Raw genomic sequence first — 27,263 nt, forward strand, 5'->3', positions numbered from 1 at the left:
GGACAGCTGACACACTGACTAACGTCTGGCTGGATGAAAGGAGCACAGAGAAAGAAAACATAGGCATCATCTGTCAAATATAGTCAAGTCAACGTGACAATATGAGAATATATGGCTGCCGATGTAACTGGGTCACTGCTGTGCAACGTTGTGACTGTTGGCTGAAGTAACAGGAGAAGTTTTGAAGTGTACAGATCTGTACTTTCAGCTTCAGCAATGAAAGACTTTCTTGGGAGTGTGAAGGCTGTTGAACGGCCAAGACAGGTGTCTATCCTAAAGCTAACTGAGCATGCACTTTTCCTTACAAACCTAAAAATAGAATCGGGACAAACAATTCAGAAAGGCAGTTGTAAAAAAAAAAAAAAAAAACTTTTGAAAGGAAATAAATTTCAGAGATGAAACACCTTTATGGTTATGGGGTATGTTACATTTATTTTTTTTAACAAGACGGGTACGTAAGTATTACAATATAAAATCAATAAGGATTTTTTTTTTGCAATGCTTTTTGACAGGCATGGTAAGAGCTGTGGAATAAACTCAAATGACTCATTTTGTGCATCCTGAATAGCAATTGATTCTAGTTTTTACTTGGAAAAAGGCCATATTGTCCAAACCTGAGTTTGCAAGTCACTGGAGGCAGCAAGGAGGGCATGGATGTTGTCTGGGGGACAGTGCGTCAAAGCAAAGGCTAACAATTCTTGTCGCGCCTCCAGGTCTCTGTAACCCTCACTCTGACCGAGCAAACTGCACACCTCCCACGCCGGACTGTAACCTGAGGAAACACAAGAGGGAAAAGAGGACAAGAGCCACAGTTAAGAAAAATGAGCAAGGTAAGACGGTGACTATATTATAGTTTCATTCAAATTTTGATGAACTTTTTATGATATAACACAAATTCAGTATAAAGTATATAAATTAATCACTGACAATAGGAAAAAAAAACCTTTTACCCAGCTATACAAACCATCAATTGGACAGAAATACTTATTTAAGTCTAAAACTAATCTCACCTGGATGAAAATCAACTGAAAGATAATATGTGTGTTACTCACTAAAGCTTCTTACGAGAACTATGTCAAGGTAAAGTGTTGCTGTTTGAATGGCAACTATACAAACACTCTGCTTTCAAACACACACTTGGCGTGTGATTGGTTTTCATCATCTCTTCCTGGAAAATACTTTTTTTATATATATACCTGCATCATCTTCCCGTTAGTCAGAAGGAAAAGAAGACTCGGTTTTCCTAATTAATCTATATCTCTGTAAATTATGGTTTTCATTGCTACTAAGAAATGACATTCTCTGTGAACCAAACAGATTATTTATGATTTGGTCAAACTAATACTTGTTTTGTTTTGTTTCCCCCTCCGGAGCATAAAAATAAACTAAGCAACTTTTAATTTTACTTGCATAGAAAAATGACTTGTCACTGCAAGAAAAAACATCTCCATTGCTCTAGCATCAGGCGGTAACACTTCAATGTACTTTTGGCAAAATGTAGTGCATTATAATAGTTCTCTAATTGTGCTAATACATAGAGTAATTCAAAGTAAAGTAGAAAATAATTGGATGCATTTATGATTTTTTTTTTACTTAACAGTGATAAATTCAAGATAATTTAAATCAACTTGTTCCTAAGTGGACTGTTAATGGTTTAAAATTTTAGTTTTAATGTTTTTAATCACATTTTCTCCCAAATGAATAATCATGATGAGAATTGAGGATTGTCATGATGGGTCACTGCCACATTGACGCACTAAATATAACGTCTTTTAAAAGCACAATTTGATTATAGATAATAAGAACACATAAAAAGTAGACTGTAAAAGTAAACAAAAGTATTTAACAACATTTTAAAAAGCAGTGTGCATCCACACTCCACTGTAAATTTCCAGGTATTTTATTCCAAGAAAAATTATCATTTCAGTTGGGCAGCACCATTCACATACATTTAGGGGTCATATGACAACTATGTAAAAATTCACTTGGCAGACATTTTTATAACAAGGTTCTGAACATCATTTATAGATTTCTTTAAAAAAAACAGCTTGGAAGTACATATATAATTTTCTGTGTCAATTTTAAAAATACATATTTTTATTTATTTATTTGTTTCAAATGGCTAAGCACTTAAACAACTGGTGAAAAAGTCAGAGAAACAGTGAGAAGAAGCAACATATTATTTGGTCACTTAGCCATTAATTAACAATTGGTATAAAATACAACAACACAGAAAATAGAAAAAAAATGAGGACGTAAATGTTACGTAAGCGTGAGGGGCAAAGAGCTGGATAAAGACATAAAGACAACTAAATCCTCTATTTTTTGAAAAAGAAAAAACTTTTTTCAAACTTTGCATCACGAAATAATCCAGAGTTGAACTAATTCCCATTTTATAATTATTCATGTGGCTCTGAGATTCCTGTGAGCTTTAAACCACAGCTCAATGATTTCTGTTTTTGCAAATTCCAATAGGAAATTTGCTGCCGTTACTGTTGCATTACACCATTTTCCATATTTATAGATAATTCATCCTTCTCACAATAAATTATACCTATAAAAACCTCAATTGATTTGACTGAATATTTATAAAGAGCTTTCTTTGAAATATTTTTGCAAACTAAACACAGATTGAAATCACTTTGAAATAAATGTTTAATGAATAATCCTCTTGCACAGAGAACAATTTCCCCCCCCTTAACTATGCATACTGGCTCACAGTTCTTTTAACTACAAACCTGCACCCATGAGGTCCTGACAGTGGATGTAAGAGGCTTTAAAGTCCAGACATTTGAGGGCTTGCTCCGCCAGCAAGGTCAGCACTTGGCCTTTTCGCCTCTTGTCATCATCTCCTGAACACATCAAAGGAAAAGTTTTTGCTTGAGCCGGTTCAGAGACATGCAACACATAGGCAGGATTTCAAATGTTCTTAAAACTTATTGACATTTTGTCTGATTAAAAAGTTTGTGAACCTCAATTTTCAGGACTTGACTCGAAAAGGTTATAAACTTCATTTACTGTTAACCCTAGATTTAGATTTAATATACAATTAGGAGAAAAAAAATTCTACATTTCCTTTCTTATCCATGATTGTGTTTGAAACATAGACAGTAAATTCTCTTGATAGATTTTATTTTTAGTGGGACTTTAAAAATGACACAGGTACACAAAAATAGAATGCCATGAAAGTTCAATAGATTTTGGACTCATTTCATATCAATTTATTACACAAATAAAGGGTTTCCTGAAACTCTAATTGGTGCCTCAGTCTGGGTCAGTAGGCTACACAATCATGAGGGAGACTGCTGACTGGACAGGCGCCCAGAAAGCAGTCACTGATGCTCTCCACAAGGACAGTACGCCACAAAACAGAATTTCTAAAGAAGCCGGTTGTTCACAGTGTGCTGTATCCAAGCATATTCATAGATTGTTGGGCTGCCATCAAAGCAAGTTACTGGGTTTCTATTACAACTCAGTAGAACAAACTTTTTCAGAATATTCTATATCTTACGTATTTGAAGTTACAGTAATTATTCTTATGTGAAAGCTATTTAAATGTGTTTTTTGGAGATTTTTCTTTAATTTTGAGTTGATTTATCTCTGTCCTTCATTAAATAATTCAACTTTCTAAGAATTTGATTCTATGACTGAGGAACCCATCAACATCACATCTGGACAAGTAATGTGACCTTGAATGGCTCTTATTTTTGGACCAGGACCTGGCAGGAAAATATGGAAAGAGTAAGTTTGTCCAAATATCCAAGTCTACAGAGAGCTGTTGCCTTCTGCCCTGTCTTAGAAACAGTCCATGCTAGTAGTGAAGACGATAGCCAATACCACTTTGGCAAAAAGACATAAAAAGGACAGAATGACATCGTTAGTCCTTAGTAATATGTCAAAGAGAACGAGTTTTAAATCTGTCCTTTTTTCTCATAGTGAAAGACAGAAATCAGAAAAAGTGGTTCCCGATAATGTTTAGCAGAAATCTGGGGTTTTTGATTCCAAGTGTCATAATTGTCCGAATTAAACGTATTAAGTCGTTACAATAAAATGGTCTCGAAAAGTCTGAGATCACATACTACTTGATGTCTTTGTAAATGTGGTCATTGCCATGTCTTTTCATCCAAAATAGACTTTGAAATCTTAAAGTCAGTCAGCATGCCGACTCGCTAAACAGAACCCCCCAGCCCCCAAAAGAAACAAAGCCGATATCTTAATAAAGGTGGGAACTGGGTGAAGATTCAGGACAGCCTTTGATTTTTCTGTCAGCTCGATAAACAAAAGTGGGGGGGGGGGAGGACAACAAGATCAAAAGGGACACGGACAGAAACGCAGCTTCTGAACAAACTTGTGCTCCGAGGATCAAAGAACAGACACTGCATGAAGAAACGCGCTGGTCTTTGGCTGTGCTGCCTGTGTGCGTGAAGTGTGAGCGACGGTTAGAGATGTGGTGTTTACCGAGAGGGGGTGAGACGTATTTGTCAAATATCTTCTGGGTGAATGGTGAGAGGGTGTCTTCAAAAGGCTGTCAGCACCTCAATATAGAGGAATGTTTGTGTCTGAGCAAACCAACCGTCATCTTGTTCTGTTTTTAAATCCACACAGCTCTTGGTATTTATTTTAAGCTCATCCGAATCAGACATATTGATAATCTGATCAATATGTGTACTTCTCCCTGATGGACCTATCAAACGCTGAAATCAAAAGGTTGTGAAATGTCATACAAAGACAGTCTCCCAAAGCGATAATCTGGATCAGAGGGGAAAAAAAAGAAAAGAATAAACATAAACACATCAGAATAAAACTGAATATTTCAATAATTATTACTGATCCCTTCATATATTATTTTGCCTCACGTACTGAATGATTTACGGAGCATCTCTGTCGAGGCAGAAACCCAACTCTAAAGTGTTTTTAACTTGTGTGTTGGTGATACCTGCATTAAATATTCACCACAAAGCCCTGGAGCTATGCACCCTTCAAAAGGCTCCCTCCTGCATTTATTTATTTTAAAAAAATGTTTATTCCTCCTCTCATCTCCCTTCTTTTTTTCCCCCCTCTGAAACCACACAGGGAGAGGTTCCTGCTGACAAACTGTGAGGCGTACAGACACAGAAATGCCACGAGGCCGGTTAGCAGGTTTCCTTTGGCTGGTGGCAAGTCTCTGAGCGAGAGGATGGAGGGACGGACTCACATACCCTGGAAGAACAGTAAGATGAAAGCTGGAGGAAGAAATACAGCCACACAAAAAGAATGACAGCTTGTATTTCCGATATAGAGAACATTAAACTTTGGAGCAGTACTGAAACTAAAAATGTTCCTGCAATCTTAAATTTAAAAAAAATAAATAAGAAAACATATTTCCCTTTAGGTTCTTCTTTAAAGTTAAAGTTTACTTTTTCACCTCTTAGAATCAAGGTTTCCTGGGTGAAAAGGTTCCAGTGATAACTTCAAGGTTTCTTTGAGGATTTGATATCAACTTTTCCAACTGATTGCGGCGCCGGTCGATATGGTCGGCGTGGAACAGCTGTGCAACATGCATCTCCACATATGAAAACTCAAAACAAATCATAAATTATTCAGTTTAAAAGTAGGGGATTCCCCTATTGGAATTATAAGATGAATGCTGATGCAAAGATTTCTCCCGTGGAGAGAGTAAATCCAGCAAAAAAAAACCCTGAAAAATGTCAATATGTGGTGATGAAAGTAGGCCAAAAGAGAAAGAAGAGAAATTTTGCTTTTCTGAAAACATGGAAAATGTAGAATGTTCCAGAGGTTTAAGCATTTATACACACAGGGTGAAAATGAATCAAAATCACTTCTCCACAACTGTCATTGTAAATAAAAACAGTCAAGTCTTCTGCAGTTTCTAACAGGCTTATTTACTAGGATTACCTGGATATGATGCTGCCATCACCATGAGCGATTTCTGTTTTAGAAAAGGAGGCCTGACAGTTTAGTTTTTGTCTCATTGTTCAGGAGCCCCTATTTCCACATGCTTATCGTGTTCCCTTCACAGCTTATGGGCTTTTTTTTTTATTTTCAAAAATGGCTTCTTCTCCTTGAACAAATGCAAGATTTGTGGTGTGAAAGACAAACTGTTCTACCAACGTATTCTCCCATCTGAGTTGTCAATCTCTGCAGCTCCTTCAAAGTGGCCATGGGCTTTCTGGCTAATTCACTGCTTAATGCTCTGTATTTTTTCCACCCTTTCAGTTCAGGTGAACAGCCTTGTCTTGGTAGGTTTGCAACTGTGCCACACTGTTTTTAGTTTTAGATGACAGATTGAACTCTGCAAGATGTCTAAAGCTTGAGATATTGCAGCCTTGCTTAAAACTCCTCTACAGCTTCATCTTCGACCTCTCTGCTATGTCCCTTGGTTTTTGTGATTTTTTATTTATTTATTTTTGTTCTCTAGCAAATTGCTGAGAACTTTACAAAACAGCTATAGTTAAGCAGCATACAAGTGGACATACAAAAGTTTAAGGTTTATTTTTAAGCAACGTAAGAGAATAAATCAATTTCAGAAGAAGTGATTAGTGGATGCAGTGGATAAAACTGTCATAAATCCCCTTCGAAGACATGCTAAGCTAGGAATAAAATTTAGACTTTCTGCTAAATAAACCAGTAAGAAATAAGATTTAACTGAAATTGTTGATATAAAGACCCAATGGCCTCGTACTGATTCAGTGTCTGACAAGCAAATATGCAAAATGTCGAAGTGCACCAGACAAATTAGAGACCATTCAATATAATGTTTGTGTGTACTGAAATGTGGGTTTTGCTGTTGTGAGTGTGAGCCTGAGAATCGATCCTTGCTTGAAACCTAAAACACTTGTCTTGTTCCTCTGCTGTGTGAGAACTGTCAGCAACCTTGCTAAAAGCACCCATGCATGCATCATTGTGCATCTAGGTCGGACTCTGCTGTACGTATCTCACTTCATCTTAAAAGCAGCGTCACACAAAAAGCCAGCAGGACAGTCTTGATCATTAAAGTTTACCCACCGTCCCTTTTCAGCATGATTACGCTCCAAAAGCAAAAGAGGTGACTTTGCATGTACCTGACACTCGCAGAAGTGAGGCCAGGTTGAGCAATGTGGCGGATTGTTTGTAGGCTGTGGAGCACTGGGCGATGCACTCTTCGATGAGAGATAAGCGGTTTGATTGCAGTCGCACTGGAGGGACGAAAGGAAGAGAAAGAAATGAGGGGTGGTCACACTTGTGTGGCAAATCACAACACTCAGTCGGGAGAAAGTTACAGCTGATGATTCAATAACAGGAAATTGTGTGAAATGAACGATGAAGCTGCTATGAACATGCCAGGAAAATAAAATGGAACATAATAAATGCAAAAAAAAACTATAGAGAATATATTTTAAATCATCAGTTAGCATTAACTGTTTTCTGAATAATCACTTTAGAACAAGGAGAGATAAAATTAAAATAAGTTTAAGCTTATTTACTAGGATTACAAAAACAAAAATATACATAAACAAGAGATGCACTGGTCAGGTTTTTCCTGACCAATATTTGAAACTTCTGAAGTCTGACTTGCAGAGTTAGATGTTTTAAGGATAAGCAATAACAGATGGAAAAAAAATGCTGAAAGTTAGTTTAAAGACCTGTAGTTCTATATTCTACACAAAATGAAAGAATTGCAATGTAATCCTCATTTATCTTGCAGCTTTTGTTTTTACAAGTAAGCATCGTTGAGACGCATAATGTTAAGGGTTCTAAAATAATAATACAAAAGAGATCACGTTTATATTTAAACTTTACTGTAAATCAACAGTGATTTCACTACCTAAATTGCAAGTTTTTTTTTTTGTGAAAATATTTTCCATACAAAACTAACGTTAATTCATGATGCACAAATTCCCCAATTCCGTTTCCACATTTCTCCAACCCTGCACTGAAACATGTCAAGTTTAGAAACTCAACAAGGCCCTGTGAATTATTTGCTCCCCTCTGAGGATCTTTAAAAGTTGGCATCACTTTGGGCAAGGCCTAGAGGGAATTCTGGGGAGAGAGAGGCTGTATGAGGCATTGCCTCAGGCTCTGTGGAAAGGCTGAGGGGAAAGAAAAAAAAAAGCTCGAGATGGATTACATATGTTCAAATGCTTCGGCTTCATACTTGTGTGCGTTTATCTGCTACAGAACATTGTAGCAGGGATACGGCTTGTACGCTTTAAGAAAAATAATGTGCTATTCTTTTAGTGTGTGTGTGTGAGAAAGAGAGAGAAAGAGAGAGGAAGTGAGAGAGATGCAGAAAAAAAAGTACTGTGTCCTTGAAAGAGTGCAATAAAACGACACCAGAGTACAGTGGGGAAAACAGCTTTGGCCCTGAGGAGTAAAAATGCAGTTCAATCACTAATGTCAAATAAAATCAATAAGTTGAGTTTTCTCTTCGCTGGAATTTTGTTGTGCTAATGCGTTTTGTCCGTCTTCCAGTCTCTAAGTTGATGTGGAAAATAAAATGAGATGGTGACCGTAGCAGTAGTTTTACAGTCCTAAAAAAGCAGGTAGACGCCATTTCAACGTTGTAATTGTATTTGTTTTATGCATATTTTAAAAAAAGTCAACATTTGGTTGTAAAACAAATACGATAACCTCCACTATTTCCTCTTGAATTTGGTTTATTTACAAAAAAAATAAAAAATAAAAAACGATCACTCTGGCAATAAAAACAAACAGTTGCTGCTCTTGATTATATAATTGTCCAAAAGTGTGAGCAGTTCTCTGAAAGCAGAGCTCTTTGTCAGTTAACAGGTCTGGAGCATTCAGCTGTGTGTTGACAGACTGCAAAAATAGAAAAAAAACATCAGCAGTGGCCCTACAGACGCACATCCTGCTTCTCATCTGTATGAGTCATTTTACTATCTGCAGTGGCTTGCAAATCTTTTAACCTCCCTTGAACATTTAGTCATGTAACAACCACAAGCTCCAGGATTTGATATGATACAGCAAAACAAGGAAGAAAAACAAAGGTAATTTCAAATGAAAATTTTGAATCAAAATGTGATGTACATTTATATTCACCCTATTGCTGTCAATCAATTAAAAAGTAATCAGATTAATCACACTCTGGTACTGTGATTAATCATGACTAATCACCAAGCCTTATTTTGTGAGCCTGAAATATAAATATACACACAGTTGTGCAAACCCCTCCTGCTGCAGTCCAATTAAAATTCAAGCCATTATCAGATTTATTTTTATTTTTTATTTTTTTGGCAAGAGAAAGCTAGTAATGTGGTCTCCCATTACTAACAGCAACCCAGGGAAACTTATTTCACTACACATGCATACAAGTAGCACCAAACTTGTTCAGGTAAACATTAAAGTAAGACATGCTGGTGTAAAATGAGCTGAGTAACAACTGGGTAACTAATATTAACAACTGGTCAATAGGATACACTGCATCCTATTTCACAAATCCACACCATCTTTTTTCTTACTCTTAAGCATATCAGCAATTTAGAAACTTTTACACCACTCCACCTCCTTACCTTCTAACAACACACAATAAAGATGATTTGGGCAAATTTTTAAACATGAAAATGTATGAAAGGGGAAATTAAGTCATCCACTAACTCCTGCACTCTGGAGTCAAACATGAGGCCACCAGCCCGATAAGGGAACACTGGCTGAACTGGGTCATGCAACAGAACAGTGATCCTGTGCGCAACGGTAAAAGTTCGTCAAAGTGTCTCTAAAAGAAAAGAATTAAGGTGATACAATGACCCAGTTAAGGTTTAGGCTCCTGCTGTGATGGGAACTTGAATATAAGACGTGCATGAGAACCTCAATGAACTTAAGAGATGTTGTAGAAAACAAAGAGAACATAAATTATAGCAGAAACTGGAAGTAAAAACCTCTAGCACAATGGGTGGTGTTCACCTGTTTTTAACCAACCACCAGGTAAAGAAAAATTATACAAATTCAGAGCTGTAAACCTTGAATGCTGAATTTTAAGCCTGACAATATGCCATTCTGCCTCATCTGCTTTATTTAACAGGAGGAAATGCCTGGAAGCAACTGTTCCCACAAGACCGAGTGCAGAGATGAATACAGATCGGTCAGGTTTACACCTGAAGCAGACATGTCAGAAACGATATGAGAGAGGATGCACATACAGACATAAAACTCTGATCCTAATTAGGCCATCGGGCAGATATTTGCTCAACACTTCATCCATAAACAACCATATATTCAGCTATGGAGACAAGAAGGAGAAACATACAGAAGGGTGATGCATGGTGGGAAACAGGTTTTATCGTTTATGTGTTAGGGAGGTGAAGAGTAACATTTTAGACAGGTTTGCCTTTGAGGATATTTAATGGAAAAGCACGTTGTGTACCACCTTGCAGCGGGAGAATGCGAACGCTGAAGTCCTCCAGTTGACTGAGAGCGCTGATGAGGTCCAGTTCCTCCTGGATGGCTGGAGGACAGTCGGTGATCAGTTGGAGACATGCCCTAAGGAAGAAAACAGTCAATTAATACCAAAAACGTTACCTATGATAAATCAGATCACTGGATTGACTTGAGCTTTCTCTTGCTCCTCCACATGTTGCAGTGCACTTGCAGTGAGCTGAACGAAAAAAAAAAAAAAAAACGAGATATTTGGCTGCTTCGAAATGTTTTCAATTGCAAAAAAAACCCTGCAATGTAGCAAAACTAAAAGGGCGACACCTACCACACTAAAACTATTTTTTATTGTTCTGATATTACACTTCTCGTTATTTCTACACTTTACATTTTTGAAGAAATTAAACCAACATTTGTAATTTTCAGATTTTTTATTTTATTTTTTTTTCCATTTTTCCAGTTTGTTTGCACGTTTTAGGGATATCTGTTCCCGTCTCTGGTCTTCTGGGTCCATGGTTGCTTGTTCTGTTGTTTTTACTGATATTTTTTTCATTAGAATTATCTTCTTAAACCCATTCAACTGACTGTCCAGAAGGTGAAACATATTTTACAGCCAAAACTAAGCAATATATTGGGAAAGGATGCATAAGTGGTGAGATCTGGGTTTCAAGCAGCTGTCTACTGGGTGGCCACTGGAACAGATTATTTACCAGAACAGAAAATGGTATACAAATCAACATAAGAAGCCCTTAAGATCTAAGTGAATGTCCTTATCAGGAATTCTATACCAAGTGTTTTGTTTTCAGATCTAGATAACAAAACAAATGTTACAGATAACATTAATAAGATAGTAATAATCACTTATTACTTCAGCAGCAGCACAAGAAATAAATGTCGATGTCCTGTCCAAACCCGTCTAACACAATAACACTTTTTTTCAAGGTTATCACCACATGAGGACTATGCCCACTTATGTTCATTCAAACCTCACAGATTAAAATGAAGGAGACTAAATGGATTTTCTTTATTCCAGTTAGCACTAAATGCTATTAAGCCTGAAGTTTCCAGAGTTCAGCAGTGCGAACAGAAATGTGACAAGGTTTCTAAAATGGATTTATTTACAAAGTCTAGACTAATTTGACGGATCCACAACAGCAGAGTTTCTCTTGGAATACAATCCACACTCATTATCCTTAAGAGGATTATGCAGCATAGCACTTAGAATATAAAACAGTGTGCTGAATGAGCAAGTGAGCAAGATGCAAGTTTACTTTAGAAAATAAATAAACCACCAAGGTCTGGGACGGAAAAAAACTAAACAAAAAAAGAACAAGGCAAAATGATAAATTTAACGTACATTCCCAAGCTGAGAGTACAGATCTTACATCTGTGTACATGGAGAGGATCGGCTTGTCCTTCATTTACGTGTGCAGTAATTTATCCAATAAAGCATAATGAGACCAAAACATCCTAAAAAAATACTGCAGCTAAGTACTCAGTAGACTGCACACTCCACAAACCCTCCACACAGCTTCACCTGCTCTTAAGCAAGATGAGAATTTTTCTGCCAGGAAGGAGAGGTTTGTCCTGGCAAGGACAGAAGCAGAGGAAAGAGCTGCAGATGGGTGAAAGAAAAACTGAAAAAGGACATGTTGATTATGCACTTAGGTCGTGAAGGATTTGGAAGCGTGTGCACTGACAGAGCCAATAGGAACAGAAGTCTCATTGGTTTGTTCCACCTAGACCATCATTTTCACATTATTTTGTGCAACATTTATAAAATATTTAACGTAACAATTCTATTCAATTTATCTTTGAAACAGAAGCAAAAATATTGATATCTTCTTTCATAGAATAAAGACGGGCAATGCAGCAAACTTTTTTTTTCCCAGTATGTTTTGTTTTCTTTATTTTTCCCCTCCTAACAAAAACAGAGATGAGTTTTCTCAAACACAACAAAGATACTTTGCTGACAACAACTTAATGATTGCTGAATTGTGTCTGGCTTTCTTTTTTTTCCCACAGTAGATTTTAACAGCTCTTTCTTTTATCTAAAGCACAACAGACAGTTAGTTGTTAAATCTGTTCTACACTGAAGATTAAGCAACAACATAAAAGAGAACAAAACAAGATACAGAAATAAATCTAGTCTTAGAGGTTGTCAGTTAATTCAAGATTGAAAAGGGAAAGCTCTGTGCTCTTTATCTGTAAGGACACACAGGGAAGTAAATTGTACAAACTACTCAAATTTGGACATTTTTTCAGATTTTGTTCACTACATCAAATACACACAAGGCCAACAAGTTTAAATATGGCCTTATTTTTATGTATTTATTTTTTTACATACTTTATAGCTTGCTGACAGTGCAAAGAGGGTTTTAGCAAATTTCCATTAACGTTTCATTTAAGTGCATTTCAACAGATTACTTTATAGCGGCTCCATGCAAATTTCTGCCATTAAAAAGCTGAAGCAGTTAATTTTGTAATAAACAAGATTTTAGTCAGTCTCAAAACTCCCAAAATGTCCTATGTGAAGCTTTCATAATCAAGAAAACTCTGGCGATTGATCTCCCTAGTAACACCCACCAGTTCTTCTCCCTTTTACTGATACACAACAAACACACATATGCACAGACGCACATGCTCACATGGTGGGAGTGTCACAATGGATGATGCTGTCCAAGTGTGTGGAGGGGGGCCTCCGTATTAGTTACTATAAATGAATGACGACCCAATTACTGTCCCACTTCCCCACTAGGAACAGACGGTGAGATTAGACATCCAGCGGCCCCCCTCTAAGATCTGAAGCCAGCAAGAAACACAAATACAAAATCTTCGTGTAGCACACAACAGAAGATAAAATGAAAGCAGACATAAACAGTGACTGTTTTTTTTTTTTGCTTCATTTTTTAAAAGAGGATACAACAGGGAAAAAAAATAGTTCATATGGCACAACAAAAGCCAAAAGTACCACAACAAACATTAAATACAAAAATATATTTTAATATTTCAATCTCAAATAAAAAAAAGAAAATAACATTTTGTAACTACAACAATTTGTTCAATATCTAAATAATCTAAAAAATATGCATTTGCGATGTGTAGCTCTATAGTGAAAACTGATCCATTATACTGTCACTAACACCTGATTGGTTAACCTCACAGTAAGTCAATTTCAGGACAATTATTTTTGATTTAAGCAGTATTAGCCTTGCCCAAAGGTTTAGACATGGTGTGTCTAAAAGAGCAAATAAATTAATGTATTCCACCATGCAACCACTAAATATCTTATATAATAAGTATTTCTATTTATCTACATTTAATATAATTAATGACACATTTACTTAACATTATAGAAATTTGATTAATTAAAAAAAAAATTTTGCCATCTCTGAATCTACAGGCTCATACTTCAAAATTTGAATTGTTTCACTTGAATCATGTCTAATTCGTGCCAAGTAAGAATTGGCAAAAGAGTTATTTTTCAAGTGGCCATTTTGTATGGAAATACAGCTACTCCTAGTCTTCCTTACCTGGCCAGCCCCATGCAGGGATCTGTTAGTGCTGTGGAGGAGTTGAAGTACTCCCTGGCAGCAGCCAAAACCAACTCCACACTGCTGTTGTAGGCCACCTTCAGAGCGTGACCCTTTCCCCGGAAAGACAAGCTAACGGGAACATCCTGATTCACCTGGAAACATGAATAAAAGTGCAGAGAAATCAATGAGAATGGAAATTTATTATAAGCGGCTTAATGATTGGAGAACCCAGTAGGGGTAGCAGGACCGTGTCAAGGAAGGTTTTATTCAACATACCGCGGAGCAATGCATAAGCTGCCCTGCCAGGCGTACGTTCTCCACACGGCTTGAGCACAGCAGGGACTCGACAAAAATCTGACAGAGTCAAAAAATATAAGGAGAAGTGATGCGGAAATTATATCTCTTTGTTGAACGAGAACTGTAAATGTTATTGTTTAGGGTATTAAATTGCAAGATTTCGTACAAGCACTTAAACGGGCTATTCTTTTGTGAATTTGCTGCTTGTTGATACCTGATGACACGTCTCTGATTCTAGGCAAGTGTAAACGTTCTGCTGCATATCAAGCAGGTCCTTCAGGAGAGCTCTCCACACCGACTCACTGACTGGAGGGTTCCTGAATGCAACACACAAAATATTCAACATACTCAGACATTTGTTGTGTCAGTTTCACATTCAGGAAGACATTTCATTCTGAGCTCATACTTGCGGCCGGTGTGACGGCACAGCTTGACCATTAGTTGGTGGGCCTCCTCCTTACTGTTCTGGCTGTTCTTCACATAGGAGATGGGCTTCTGGAGGCCATGCTTCTCCAAAACTTCCACCACACTGCCAAGCAAACAGTATCAGGTTTACAAGAAAATCATACATTCAAGAACTTGGAGAAATAGATTTCTTTTTGTAAGATAAAGTCACTCATCGCTTCCTTCTAAAGACAGCATTGTAGGAAGGCACCAAAGACCACGTCTAACTCTTTGAATTACAGACCCAGTCAATTTGTGCTACTTTTTTAAATTTTGAATTTAGTACTGCTGAAGAAAATGGATAAATAAAACAAAACTTTACTTTCACTTCTGTAATATTTTATTTCAATTCAAATTTTAAATCAAGTTCCATTTTGAGGCTCGATTTTCCAAAGTACTAATTTTTTTCCCCATTTTTCATACTTTTAAACATCTGAAAAACACAATAAAGTCCATACTTTCCCAGACTTTAACACTGAGTAGAAACCCTGATGCAATGCTGATGTTATTTGCACCTAAGATATAATGATCTGTAATATTTGCAATTAACATCCTACTAAATCAAATTTCTCCACATTTCTGTTAGAAGCATTGTGCATTTATGATCTGCCATTTTTAGTCTAATGAGTAAAAATAAATCAAGGGAATTCAGATACGTTAACAAATAAAGCCGCACAAACATTTTCCTTTAGCGTATTTAATAAAGAAGCAATAACGATGAGAAGGAGTCACAGTTGGAAAAGCCAAACTAAATAAAGAACAAAGACAACAAATAAAAACCAGCACAATCCACAGGAAGACGGGTAGAATCTAAGTTGTTCATTATTTTGGCAGCACAGAGTCATTTGTAAGACACAGTGCAGATGGAGAAAGCACAGTTCTAGTCAGAACAACAACATGATAAAGTGCATGTCACAGAGACAGCACTGATTTGTAAGTGTGTGTCTGTATGCAACACACACTGACAGCTGTTTTACGTGACCAAGGGAGCGGCTAGGTGTTGGTGACGGATTAGCGCGGCGCCCCTTCCCGTCTCAACAGGGTCGTGCTGCTACAGATGTTCGATCTCCACCGCAGCTCATTAACATAGCAAACAGGTGCCTGCGAATGTGTGAGGGCTTGCACTTGTAACGCATGTGTGTGAGTGAAAGAAAAACAGCAAGGCTTGAAATTTACAACAAGTTAGCGACCGTAGCCAGCCTTTATTACGGTAATCCTCGGAGGGCAAACATTTGGCATTTGCTGCTTGATTCATCTGCGGTGTGAGTCACGTAAACTTCAGCATGGCACGGCAATAAACACAATCAGCAAGCTCCCCGAGGTATCCCTGAGGTTGTTGATTCTTGCATATAAACTACGTAGAGGACAGACTGAGCCTCAACATTAGCTTTCTCACAGCTAGTTCATTCCCTTCTTTATCACCCTAATTGTTGGGATTCCTATCAGGCTACTGCCCTCTTCCCGGCTTCACCAGTATCCCCCATCTTCACCTTCATCATTACCGTTTTTCCAAGTGCATCCATGGGAGCCAAAGGGAGGAAAAAAAAAAAAACAGCAATAGATCCAACGCTTGGGGCATTTTTAACCCACTGGGAATGTCGATGATCCTTTGATACGGAGTGAGTGAGTGAGCTGAGTGCACATTTGTGTCTCCTCTTTTTTGGTGGTTGCTATGAAGTCAGAATCCTAAATTATTTAACAATTTGACTACAATGATAGTTTCCCAAGTAATAGATCACTAATGATAGAACAGAAACACCTTACAAGTTGTTGAGGGAATTTTAAATAGCAGCTGTGGAAGAGATTAGGATAAAGAATGACAGACAATCCTGTTTTATTCACTTAAAAATCCCAAATACATAAAAAAAAAAAATTAAATGTAAAAAGAAATGAAAATTGGAAGTGCAATTTGCATAAAATAGAAATTGTCTTAGCACTACTGCATAATTGCATATTTCCTGATGTCAGACATGGAAATATGTCTACCGTGATCTAAAAGATTGAACACAGCAGAAAGGAAAATGCTGCACAAATTATGCTGTATAACTTTCAGAGCCTGTGGATACATACTGTTAAACTAATCTATTCCTACATCTGCAAAGTGGACAAAAACAGAGGTGATAGATAAAGAGCAAATATACCTTAGATGCTTTTCAAGTTTGTCCACCTTGTCATGGAGTGATCCTGTGATTTCTGTCTCTGGTCTGTAAAGCAATAAAACAGGAAAAAAATGTTTCTAGTCAGTAAAATGGAGCACAAAATAAACAGTAGATTGCATAATAAAGATGTACACTATGAGTTTGTAAACCTCCATCGATTCCCTACCAAAAATACAACCCCATTGATGCTTTGGCTTGAGGCAAAGCATTCTGGACCAGGTTGGCCGGTTCCCCTACAGAGTATTAGCCATGATAAAATAAACCATGTGTAAATTTGTCTTTCTACCCCACCAATCAGAAACAAAATCTTGACAATTTTAACCCATTTCTCTGCTTTCTTCTTCTTAGCTCTGACTTTTAGCCCTCCACATCTACTTTTCCTGCAATTTATGTCCCTGATTCACTAATGTCTTGTTCATTCCTACGTTTTATTCTAGCCAAGAGGAAAGGCAAATTATGTACTTAGAAGATTTAGACTTAATTAGCCAGAGTCACAGATTAGAAAACCTGAGCTGGAGCAGCTAAGTAACGGTTTCTATCTTGGTTCACAAAGGTGCATCATTCTATGTAGGGCAAGGAGCTTAATAAGTTAGAAAAATCCCTCCCAGGAGAAAAGTTAAGTTTAGGCTGTTGCACGTACATGCCGGCCTCACAATTTCTTCTAATCTGAATGCCACAGAATATAAATCACTAAAGGAAAGTGAGCCATTTTCTCCACTATAAAAGCACTATAAAATGAATTAAAAGAACTGTATAGCAACACTATAACAAAACATTTTTGATCAATATTTATTCCACTACAGGTGAAATTCCAGTATAGCTGAAGTAATATAAAACATTAACATCTCAAAATATAATTGCTGTAAACGCTTAAAAACTGCTCTGCTTTACAGTATCTTCTTCTTTTGTCACCTAACCACTCATCTTTCTGAATAGTTAAACATAACAGAGGAAAAACTAAAATAGACAAAGGCTTTAATTCAGTTAGTTTTTTTTTCATAGACTGCTAAGAATTTGAACTGTGCCAAGTGTGGTTCAAACTCAGGCATCTTGGCTGATTTGGTGACAAACGTTTGGTAATGCCAATAGGACGCAGCTATGATGTGTGATTCAGGACGAGTTTATATAAAAAATTGGCATACTGAATCATATTTAGACTGAGCTTCAAAATTTCAGCCAGTGCTCTTAGACTGAGTTGATGGTGATTCTTACCATTTGTGGTCCAACTTTTCTATTTTAACTAGATGGATTTGATTTAAAAATGCAAATTTTAACACCATTATTATTATGCGAGTTATCATTGAGGTAAGAGAGTCAATAATTGATGTGACAGCAAACTATAATTTTAACATTTGCAATGTTAAAATTATTAAAATTATTAATTCCTTTGAAAACTGCTTATTATGTTTTCTCAAGCTTCAATATATTTTATTGACATTTTATGTGACAGACTAAGACAAGGTAGTGTATAATTATGAAGAGGTGGGGAAATTATTATTTTTTTAAGGGTTGACAAAGAATACAGATGCAGAGAACCTGTATTCAGCTCTGCTGAGTTAAAACTATTAAATAAAAACCTAATAAAAAAACATGAAAGTTTATAGCTGTAATGTATCACAATGTGAGACAGTTTAAAGCCCTTAGTGGGGTCGGGAGGGTTGCTGGTGCCCATCTCCAGCTAACGTTCCGGGCGAGAGGCGGGGTTCACCCTGGACAGGTCGCCAGTCTGTCGCAGGGAAACACAGAGACACAGGACAAACAACCATGCATCCACACACTCACACCTAGGGACAATTTGGAGAGACCAATTAAATAATCCTTATTCATCAACAGGTCAAAGTGGATATTTGTAGCAAATCTGACAAAACTCTCCAAAGGGTTTTTCCAAATATTACACTCATGTATAGGACAACACCAAAACAAACCCTCCAGCCTAGCGGTTCTCAACGTGGGCGGTACGCCCCCTGGGGGGGCGTTCAGAGGACGGCAGGGGGCGTTGGCGAAAATTTTTACAAAAGGGGGACGCTGGGATGACTTTGGGGGGCGTTCGGTCGAAGGTAAACTTTACACCTTATATGCACAACAATACCAGTTTAGACTTTGAGTAACTTGTAAAACTGTATTGTGCAACATTAAAACATGCTTGGCTGCAACGGTATTGATGGCAGCTCTTCTTCTCTTTAATGTTTGTAGCTTCTTGGCGCAGCTCCGTTCTCCTGCTACTGGTAGCTTCACCGCATCAGTTCAGCGTTACACTGGCTGATGACGTTGCTGTGATTCACTTTGTCTGGTGTCTGATTTTCAAATATTTCATGTTTTATTGAGGATTTTTGTACATACGTTTTGGCAGTTCTGGGATCATGTCAAAGCTGGAACTTATATTAAAAAGTGTTTTATTGTCCGTCTGGATGCTGCCCACTTCCATGGAAGGACAAAATCGCTCTTAAACATGTAATTACTAAAATCCTGATACCTTGACTTTGTATCCCTCTGAAAAATGAACCCATTTAAATAAGGAAATCCCTCCATGGGTGATACCACGATAGAGAGCGGTAACACCGGTGCTGTAAGTGGTCCGGTATGAAACGGGTGTGATAGAACAAGGGTACCACAGCACTTTTACATTTCAATAATCAGAATTGTTTCCATTGTTTGAAAAGGTTTATGTCAGTCTGCCTTTTCCTGATCGATATGCCCTGCACCTTAGGGGGTTAAAAAAAAAAAAAAAAAAGATGCGTACATTGCGCAAAACTCTGAAACAGGAGAAGCGGGACATAAAACGGAGCGACGAACTAGATATGAATTATGGCATAAAAACAGAGAATCCGACGCTGAACAGTGAAAAATCAACACATGATGTGGAACACATGACGATTAGGCGGCGCAGCAAGTGATGAGTGAAGATTACTGGTGGTGAGCGTCAATAAATGATAAAATAAATCTAGCAACAGGAAAGAAAGTGGACATGTAATAAACCAAGAGGACAATACTAATCAAAGAAAACTAAATGGAAATGAATGAAGAATAAAATGCAAGAATAAACTAAGAAACTAACTAAAGCAAATACAGAGGAATAAACTGGTATGGCAAGACCTTTTGAGCAATAATTAATACAGAGGACTGTATGGCATTAAAAGGGTCTGGAACTTTTGTTTTTCCACTGAAAGCTCTGGTTTGCACAATAAATGCCATATGGGTGAAATTTTATGGATGATTCTCTGATGTCCCATTCTCCTGAAGGCAGCACAGAGCTGCACCACCAGAAACCGACAGAACACTGAAGAGAAGAAGAGCTATGATTAATGTAGTTACAGTTTTAATGTTGCAGAGCTCAGTCGTTTTGCAAATAGATCAAAGTTTAAACTGGCATGTTGTACATCTTTTATCTGGTCATTTTGTGTAATATTTAACAACTAGAAAATGGCAAAGAATAAGAATATTTTTTCCACTCTGATTGGCTGCAGTTAGACCTACCAATTTTAAGTTGAATGTCCACTCATTGCATTTTTCGTAGACACCTGTGAACATAATTTCTATTCCCACGGCCTTTTTGTTCTCTGGGAAATTATTTTTGATGATAAATACAGAACAAGCATAGAAATCAAAACATCTATAATGACAGTAATATTAATAATAAAATAATAGTCAGTGCAAAGTAGCCTACAAATTCTTTGGTGGGGGGCAGTGAGGGACCTGGATAAAGGCTATGGGGGCGCTGGGCTGAAAAAGGTTGAGAAACACTGATTTAGACAAAGCAGTTACTTTTCATAAAAATAAATGCAATAAATTTGGTCAGATTAACACAATATTAAACACTGATTAAGAGAGACCCCTGCTCCAAACCAATTCTAGTGTCTCTTGTTTCAGTGCAGTCATTCCCTGTGGCGAGTGTGCAATAGAAAAGCATAAACTCCCAGCATGGAGTGCCACAGTGGAGCTAAAGTGAGACAGATGAAAAGAGCAAAATGTGCAGCTGTTGAAAGTTCAGGTTCCCGTCATGCAGCCGCCTGAGTACTGTCACAATGGTAATTTATTTCTACAATAAAGGCTGATTTTTTGAACAATTTCATTTGATTTCAGCTATTCAAGGAGTCCACATGTCCACTTTATCAATGATTTTCTCTCTTAAGACCACTCAGTCACTTTTAAATGTGCTGCGAACCCACACAGTCTCATGGGAAACTCACCAGGCCGGTCCTTGTGTCATATGCAATAAAATGCGCAACTGAAGAGGCGTACAGAGAAAAAGACTGAGCAATGGGAAAGGGTAGGAAATAATATTCGAACTGTAGCAGGGTTGACTGATGGCTCTTTGGAGTGCAAGTTGGACTTATAAGCGGGAAGAAGGAGGAAAATATAGGCTCAAAGGGAGGGGAAACAGAAACAGAGAGGGGTACTTGGGTTTATTTATAGGCCCAAGGAGAGCTGGGAGGCTGGAATGAAAGGAGAGATGGTGTGGGAATTGGGATTATTGTATTTTTGTGGAGAAGGCAGTGATCGACTTCTTTAGCATCCTGAAACCACGGCTAACAAAAGATGAAGATCGATGCTGTCATTTTCAGAGCAGTAAATATCTGACCAGCTGTCTTTGAGCGTCGGTGTATGGTGATGTGTGTATGTCTGACCCATAGCCCCTTTGGGGAAGACACTCCAGAATGTCGTAACAGAGGCTGAGCTGGTCGTCTCTCTCGCAGCTGTAGATGCACTCCAGGGCTACCTCCATCAGCTGGTCTGGGTCTCCAACAATCTTCTGATGGCACTGAAGGAGACGACAAAGGTGTCTGCATGTCGATGTGCATCCATAATTAATTTACCTTAAAGCTAAAGCAACAGTCTACCCATCGTCTTTCTTTATAACACATATATGTGCATGATTTGTACCTTCTGTGAAACACAAGAGGCCTGCCCATGCCAGTGGCTTATGGTTCATCATTTATAACGCGACCAAAAGCGCCGCCCCTGGCATAAACCAACCGCAGCATGTGTGTGAGTTGTGGGATACTTACGACAGGCTTAGAGTGCTGGAAAATGATGAGAGGGAGAGTGAGGTCTTGCTGGCCCAGGCTGACCAGGTAGTTTGCAAGCAGAGACTTGGCAGCGCCTTCGCTGTGTCCCTCACAGCGGTGCAAGAATGGCACCATCCACTGGAAGGCATCTCTCGCGTAGCCCTCAGGATTTGACTGTAAACAAAAAGAAACAGCAGAAAAAGATTTTATTCATTGGTTTTCTTTAATATAATGATGGGACAAAAATATACATAAGTTAAACATAAAAAAAGTACGATTTGCTGATACAAATCAATGCACAACTTGTCTTGTTTTTTTTATATCATCAGTCACCGATGATGGTTCTTTATGATCAGGCTCCAATATTACACAATGCCCAGGATCAAATTTTCTGTTTTATTTTAATAAATAGTCAAAGTACAAACGAAACACTAAGATACAAAGTTAAGGCAGATGTTTGTACATGTCATGATTTGAATACATAACCTGCTGAGTGGACAGAAAGTGACCGATAGCTGCATGAACAAATGTGACAGACAGAGAGACAGAGGGACAAACAGACGGCTTTATGAATGAATGATTGGATGTATGGACAGATAGACTGAAGGTTGAATGGATGGACAGATAGATAAAAGGATGGACATACAGATGAATATATGGTCAAATGGACAAACTGATGACTTGACAGATTAATTGATGGTTGGACAGTTGGAAAGACAGACAAACTGACAGATGGATGAACGGACAGATGTTTTTCCATCCTTCATAAAATGATGAAACCTAAAAATAAGCTTTGATCAAGTCCCATATTTTTCCCCTACTGTGTAGTAACCCTGTAAGACATCAGTTGGATGTCTCTGATCCTTTTCATGTTGGCGAAATATTTACAACAAATAAGATGTTTAAGATTGTGTGATGGAAAAGAATATGAGCATTTTAACACTGGTTTGCATGTATATCATGATTTCCATAGTTTTACTTTTCTGGACATAGTGGAGCACTTCAAAGAGCATTTACATAAAACATAGGGGTGCAATTAAACTTGAACTTAAACTGTAATTGCTGCAGCATGTGGGTAGTGCAATGGTGTGCAAACGTAGATGCTAAGCTCTTCAGAGAGCCTTGCGACAACCCTGACTCCCAATGTGCCGATGAGAACGTATTTGCAGAAAAAAATGATTCAAAAACAAAATTAGATCACAAACGCAAGCTTACACACCCACGCACGTTTTGCTTCACTGTGCTGTGTCTCTGAAAAGAAAGACATCAGACACCAGCAGAGAGGGAGATGTAATCTAGCCAGTTTGGTAAACAGTTACAAACACACACACACACTCGTACATCCGATGAGAGCCCAAAGGGAGTTCCAGTCAAACAGCATGTATTAGTGCAGTCAACAACATTTGCTGGCTGCCTGCCTGTGTGGCAGATCCCATTGCCAATGGTCCTTACAGGCTAAAGCTGGCAGTTATTAGCTACAATTTACAGGACAGCTCATATCATGTACTCCAAGGGGACTTGTAACTGTAGTACTTGCAATAGAATAGCTTTCATAGCTCTCTTGCTGTGGTTGGAAAGCAAGTTTGTATCATTAAATGTCAGGGATTTCAGGAATTTGTGGCCACCACTAAATATATTTTCAAAGTGAGAAACTTTTTCTTTTTCCATTGTGAACAATGAAGTCTAATTTAGATGATTTTAGAAGTTTATTAACATCGAATAGGTTTTTGTTCTCATTTTGAACTGCATAATATATTACGCTTTCATGTCAGCTGTAAGAACATGCGCGAAATCTCCTAGGATGATTTAGCGCAACCAAAACGAGAGTACCCGTTTTGAATCAAGGCTCCTTCATTATCAATCTAATCGCAAGAAAAAGAGAAATCCAGGCCTACTTTTCACTCTAAAGCATATTATTAAAAAAATAAATAAATTTTTAAAAAAAAGAGTCCCCACCAGGAAAAATGTCACTCACGTTTTTCATAAGCAGGCGCAGTTTGTCAATGTCGCTGAGCTGCTGCAAATCTTTAAGTGTCAGGCTGAGTTCACATGACGCCTCATACACCAGCGTTTCCATGGTGACCAAGTCATCAGCCAGGAGCTCCAGCCCCGGGATCTCCCGCTCCTTCCCCAGCCGTACCAGTGACAAGGAGCAATCCACCTGACAGGGACAAGAAATGAAAATGGAGAGGAAAGAGCAAAAGTAAAATGAATTTATGTGGTCAGAAAAACATGAAATTAAACATTTTAATTTATTTGTAGATTAAGAATTAGTATAAAAATAAAACAAGAGTCCTTCAAAATTCTTTTTAGGTTTAGAGTCAAAACTGTCTGTTCAAAGGCATGACAGAAAGTGTAATATTAATATGCATTCTTCATTCTGACACCCTTCAATAACATCCAGAGCAAGCAATTCCTTTCAGAAGTTTCCTCATTAGTAAATACAGTGCACTTGTGAATAACTTAATCTCTGTAATGTTCCAGCTGCTCTGTGAAGGCCTCTGAGAATGTTGGCGCACAAACAGCATTATAAAGAAATGGCAACACAGTAGACAGATTAGGGATAAAGTTGTAAAGATGTTTAAAATAGAGTTAGGATATAAAGCTTAGAAGATTTTAAAGAGCGCTGTTCAACCCAGAAACTGAAACAACTGCTGAAAGAAAGTCTCCATCCAAATCATGAAGTGTGGAGGAAAAGCTAATATCCCTTCTAGCAGAACCGGAGCTATTTTGCAAATAAGAACAGGCAAAAAAAATGATTCTCTAGATATGCAGACGTGGTTAATATGCTAACAAGTACTTGCAGATAAATGCAGCAGATTGTGTCTTTGACAAGGTAATAATTTGTGGGAGAAGGAATAAAGGAATAGTAATAAAACAAATGGAGACATGCACAAAGTGTAAATGAGCTGTGATTAACCCCGTTTCTAGTGAAATTTCTCTCATCACACCCAGGCCTGATCATTGCCAGACCTCTAGAAAAAGGAAGAACCATAAACAGAATTACAAACAACAAAAAAGAACTAACATCTAAAGCCCTGCAGGGCTCACGCTTTTCATTTATAGTAAATGTTAATGTCCCAACAAAACCAATACCCTTGCTGATAAAAAAATACAAACCTGTTATGGCACAATCTGTACTAAGGGGAAATTGCCTATTTTCCAGAGACAGATTGGTTAGGACAGTGTTTTTGTGTACTGCATTTTTGATTTACTCAAGTTATCTTTACCTGAAAATAAAACGTGTTTTATGCAATACAAAATATTCAATGATCCAGCAAAAAAGACAAAACTGTGAGATTTGCTGTGCTGCATTTCTTGGCACTGTATATCAGAGTACTTTTTGTCAAATGTGATAAATACTAGATGGAACTTTGGAATTCATTCATTAGTGCAGTCGCTGTACAACAATGCATTTCCATATACAGTTTTGTGTCTCTGCACAATGTCAGTCACAATTGGACAGTGACTATCGTGAATATAGAGGGTGTAGGTAGCAATGTGACAGGTCAATAAAAAGACACTCCTGAGGTTACTGAAGTAGGACACAGAAAAAGCAACGGTATTCCAGCCAATCCTAGACCAAATAAAACCCATCAGTCTTTGCTAATATCCAATCATTATTCGTTCCACAATAAAGCAGACGATTTGGGCTTCCTGCTACTCGGATCAATAGGATTCCATCCAAAAGAGCAACCGATCAATATTGGACCACCTATACACTGGCAGCATGCCCGACCAATCGATGTGCACCTACCTGTGGATGTCGGCCAATCAATAGCAGATGCCACTGGGCCTCTGGGTGATGATTGCTTTCTCCATTCCTTTAAAGCAGAGCCTCTTTGGCCAAGCGTCTTACACACGGACATAAGCACACTCGCATGCTACAGCCTACAGCTTATTTCAGCATATTTCTACTTAACAAGTAATTTCATATATTTCTTTGCTTGAATGTACATTCTTGCAAACAAACAGAGGCATCAGAAGAAACCCAACCGGCTTGACTCAGAGCTGAACTGACTGGATGCAGAAAGAGAGAGAGGGTTATTGATCGAAATGTGTGAAGAGATCCTCCAGAGAGGGATTTCCCTATCTCATTGTTGACAGGTGAGATTTCAAAATAAGCATCTAGGTTTAAAATTGATTTTTTTAAATTTTCTTTTAATGAGACACTAGACACAGTGAAAGATTGACCGGAGTCGTCTCTGGTAGGAAGGAGCGTAGATTAGCAATGCTGCACACTGACTGCCAGCTGGGTGAAAGACAAACTTATTGATTTGGAAATACTTTCTCTCACTAAACTAAGGTGCAGCGGACACACAGCCGTGTGTTTTTAAAATAACGCAGAAAAGATATTTGTTTCAATAACATAATCTTGTCTACACCGGATGGATTTAAGAAGTGTTCATCTACACAAACCAGCTGAATTACGTCTAAATGAAAGGATCAATCTTCTTAAAAATTGATTTGTGAAAGATTTAAGTTCTTTTACTTAAGTGAACCCTTGCTGCATACATTATTGAAAGAAAAATGATCCGACTAAATTATTATTATTATCATCATCAACATCACCACTACTACAATGGGATTCAATTTAAAAAGCAAGAACTAACAATCCATTTAATCAAGCAGTTTATCATAACAGCTTCATAGTCCTAATTACATCTGGACATAGTTTATCAATCTCCTAATCTTCTCCGGGATACATTTTCAAGTCTTGGTCAGAGTATGTCAGTAAAATGGCCAGATTTCTGAATGTCTACTATGCCACACTAGCTAAATGCAGGCGTAGTAGTTAATTAACTTGTTTTTAATCAGCTTGTTTATTATCAGTGCAAGTCTATAAACAGTACAAAGGCCAAATGAAAAATATTTGATACAGTAAGTCCCTGATAACTGTGTCTATATTGTTTAGTTAGAATGCTAATGCCAGAGCAATTAATGGTATAGATTTAACTACAAAATTAATATATTATTAAATCTGAATAAAAATTGTTTCATTATTTAGTTTTAAATTTAAAAAAATGAATCATGTTATGCATTTCTCACAAAATTCTCATTCGACACGATACTTCCATCAACTCATAAGCATCTCCCAATCAGCCTATGCCTAAATCTAGCATTTTAATTATGACCCCATCTCCGCATCTGTTATCTTTATTGATTAAGTATAATTATGTATCTTCAGTCTCTCTCTATTATCTCCCTTTCGTAAGTTCTCTATGATCCTCCAGCTCAATTAAAGCCTCCTTTTTCTCTCATCCTTTTCCAATCTTAGTCTTTTCTTTCAGACGTCGGTCTCTCATATTCTCTTCAACTCTGCTCAATTTCTGACCCACTGGTCTTCTTCTCTTCCCCTCCCACTTTCTAATAGAAGTCTTCAGCAGTCACTATAGCTGGCCTCTCTTTGAACTCCCTGCCTGGCCATCTGCTTTCCCTGTAAACCAGCAGCC

General features: G+C 37.7%; 1 protein-coding gene across 1 annotated transcript in view; it reads right to left on the reverse strand.

The window, feature by feature from the left end:
- The window catches only part of nbas (NBAS subunit of NRZ tethering complex), a 163,972-nt gene that overhangs the window by 91,347 nt on the left and 45,362 nt on the right, over nt 1-27,263 (reverse strand). Inside the window, exons 24-35 of the mRNA XM_008398001.2 lie at nt 23,786-23,971; nt 21,811-21,984; nt 21,430-21,563; nt 16,787-16,849; nt 14,608-14,730; nt 14,416-14,518; nt 14,181-14,258; nt 13,902-14,056; nt 10,364-10,476; nt 7,062-7,175; nt 2,739-2,852; nt 615-772 (exon numbers count right to left, since the gene is read on the reverse strand). Coding sequence (XP_008396223.2) covers nt 615-772; nt 2,739-2,852; nt 7,062-7,175; nt 10,364-10,476; nt 13,902-14,056; nt 14,181-14,258; nt 14,416-14,518; nt 14,608-14,730; nt 16,787-16,849; nt 21,430-21,563; nt 21,811-21,984; nt 23,786-23,971 — 1,515 coding nt within the window. The remainder of the gene's footprint in view (nt 1-614; nt 773-2,738; nt 2,853-7,061; nt 7,176-10,363; nt 10,477-13,901; nt 14,057-14,180; nt 14,259-14,415; nt 14,519-14,607; nt 14,731-16,786; nt 16,850-21,429; nt 21,564-21,810; nt 21,985-23,785; nt 23,972-27,263) is intronic.

Source organism: Poecilia reticulata, chromosome 21 (genome assembly GCF_904066995.2).
Source record: "Poecilia reticulata chromosome 21, P_reticulata-male-v2, whole genome shotgun sequence".
In the NCBI taxonomy this organism is placed as follows: domain Eukaryota; kingdom Metazoa; phylum Chordata; class Actinopteri; order Cyprinodontiformes; family Poeciliidae; genus Poecilia; species Poecilia reticulata.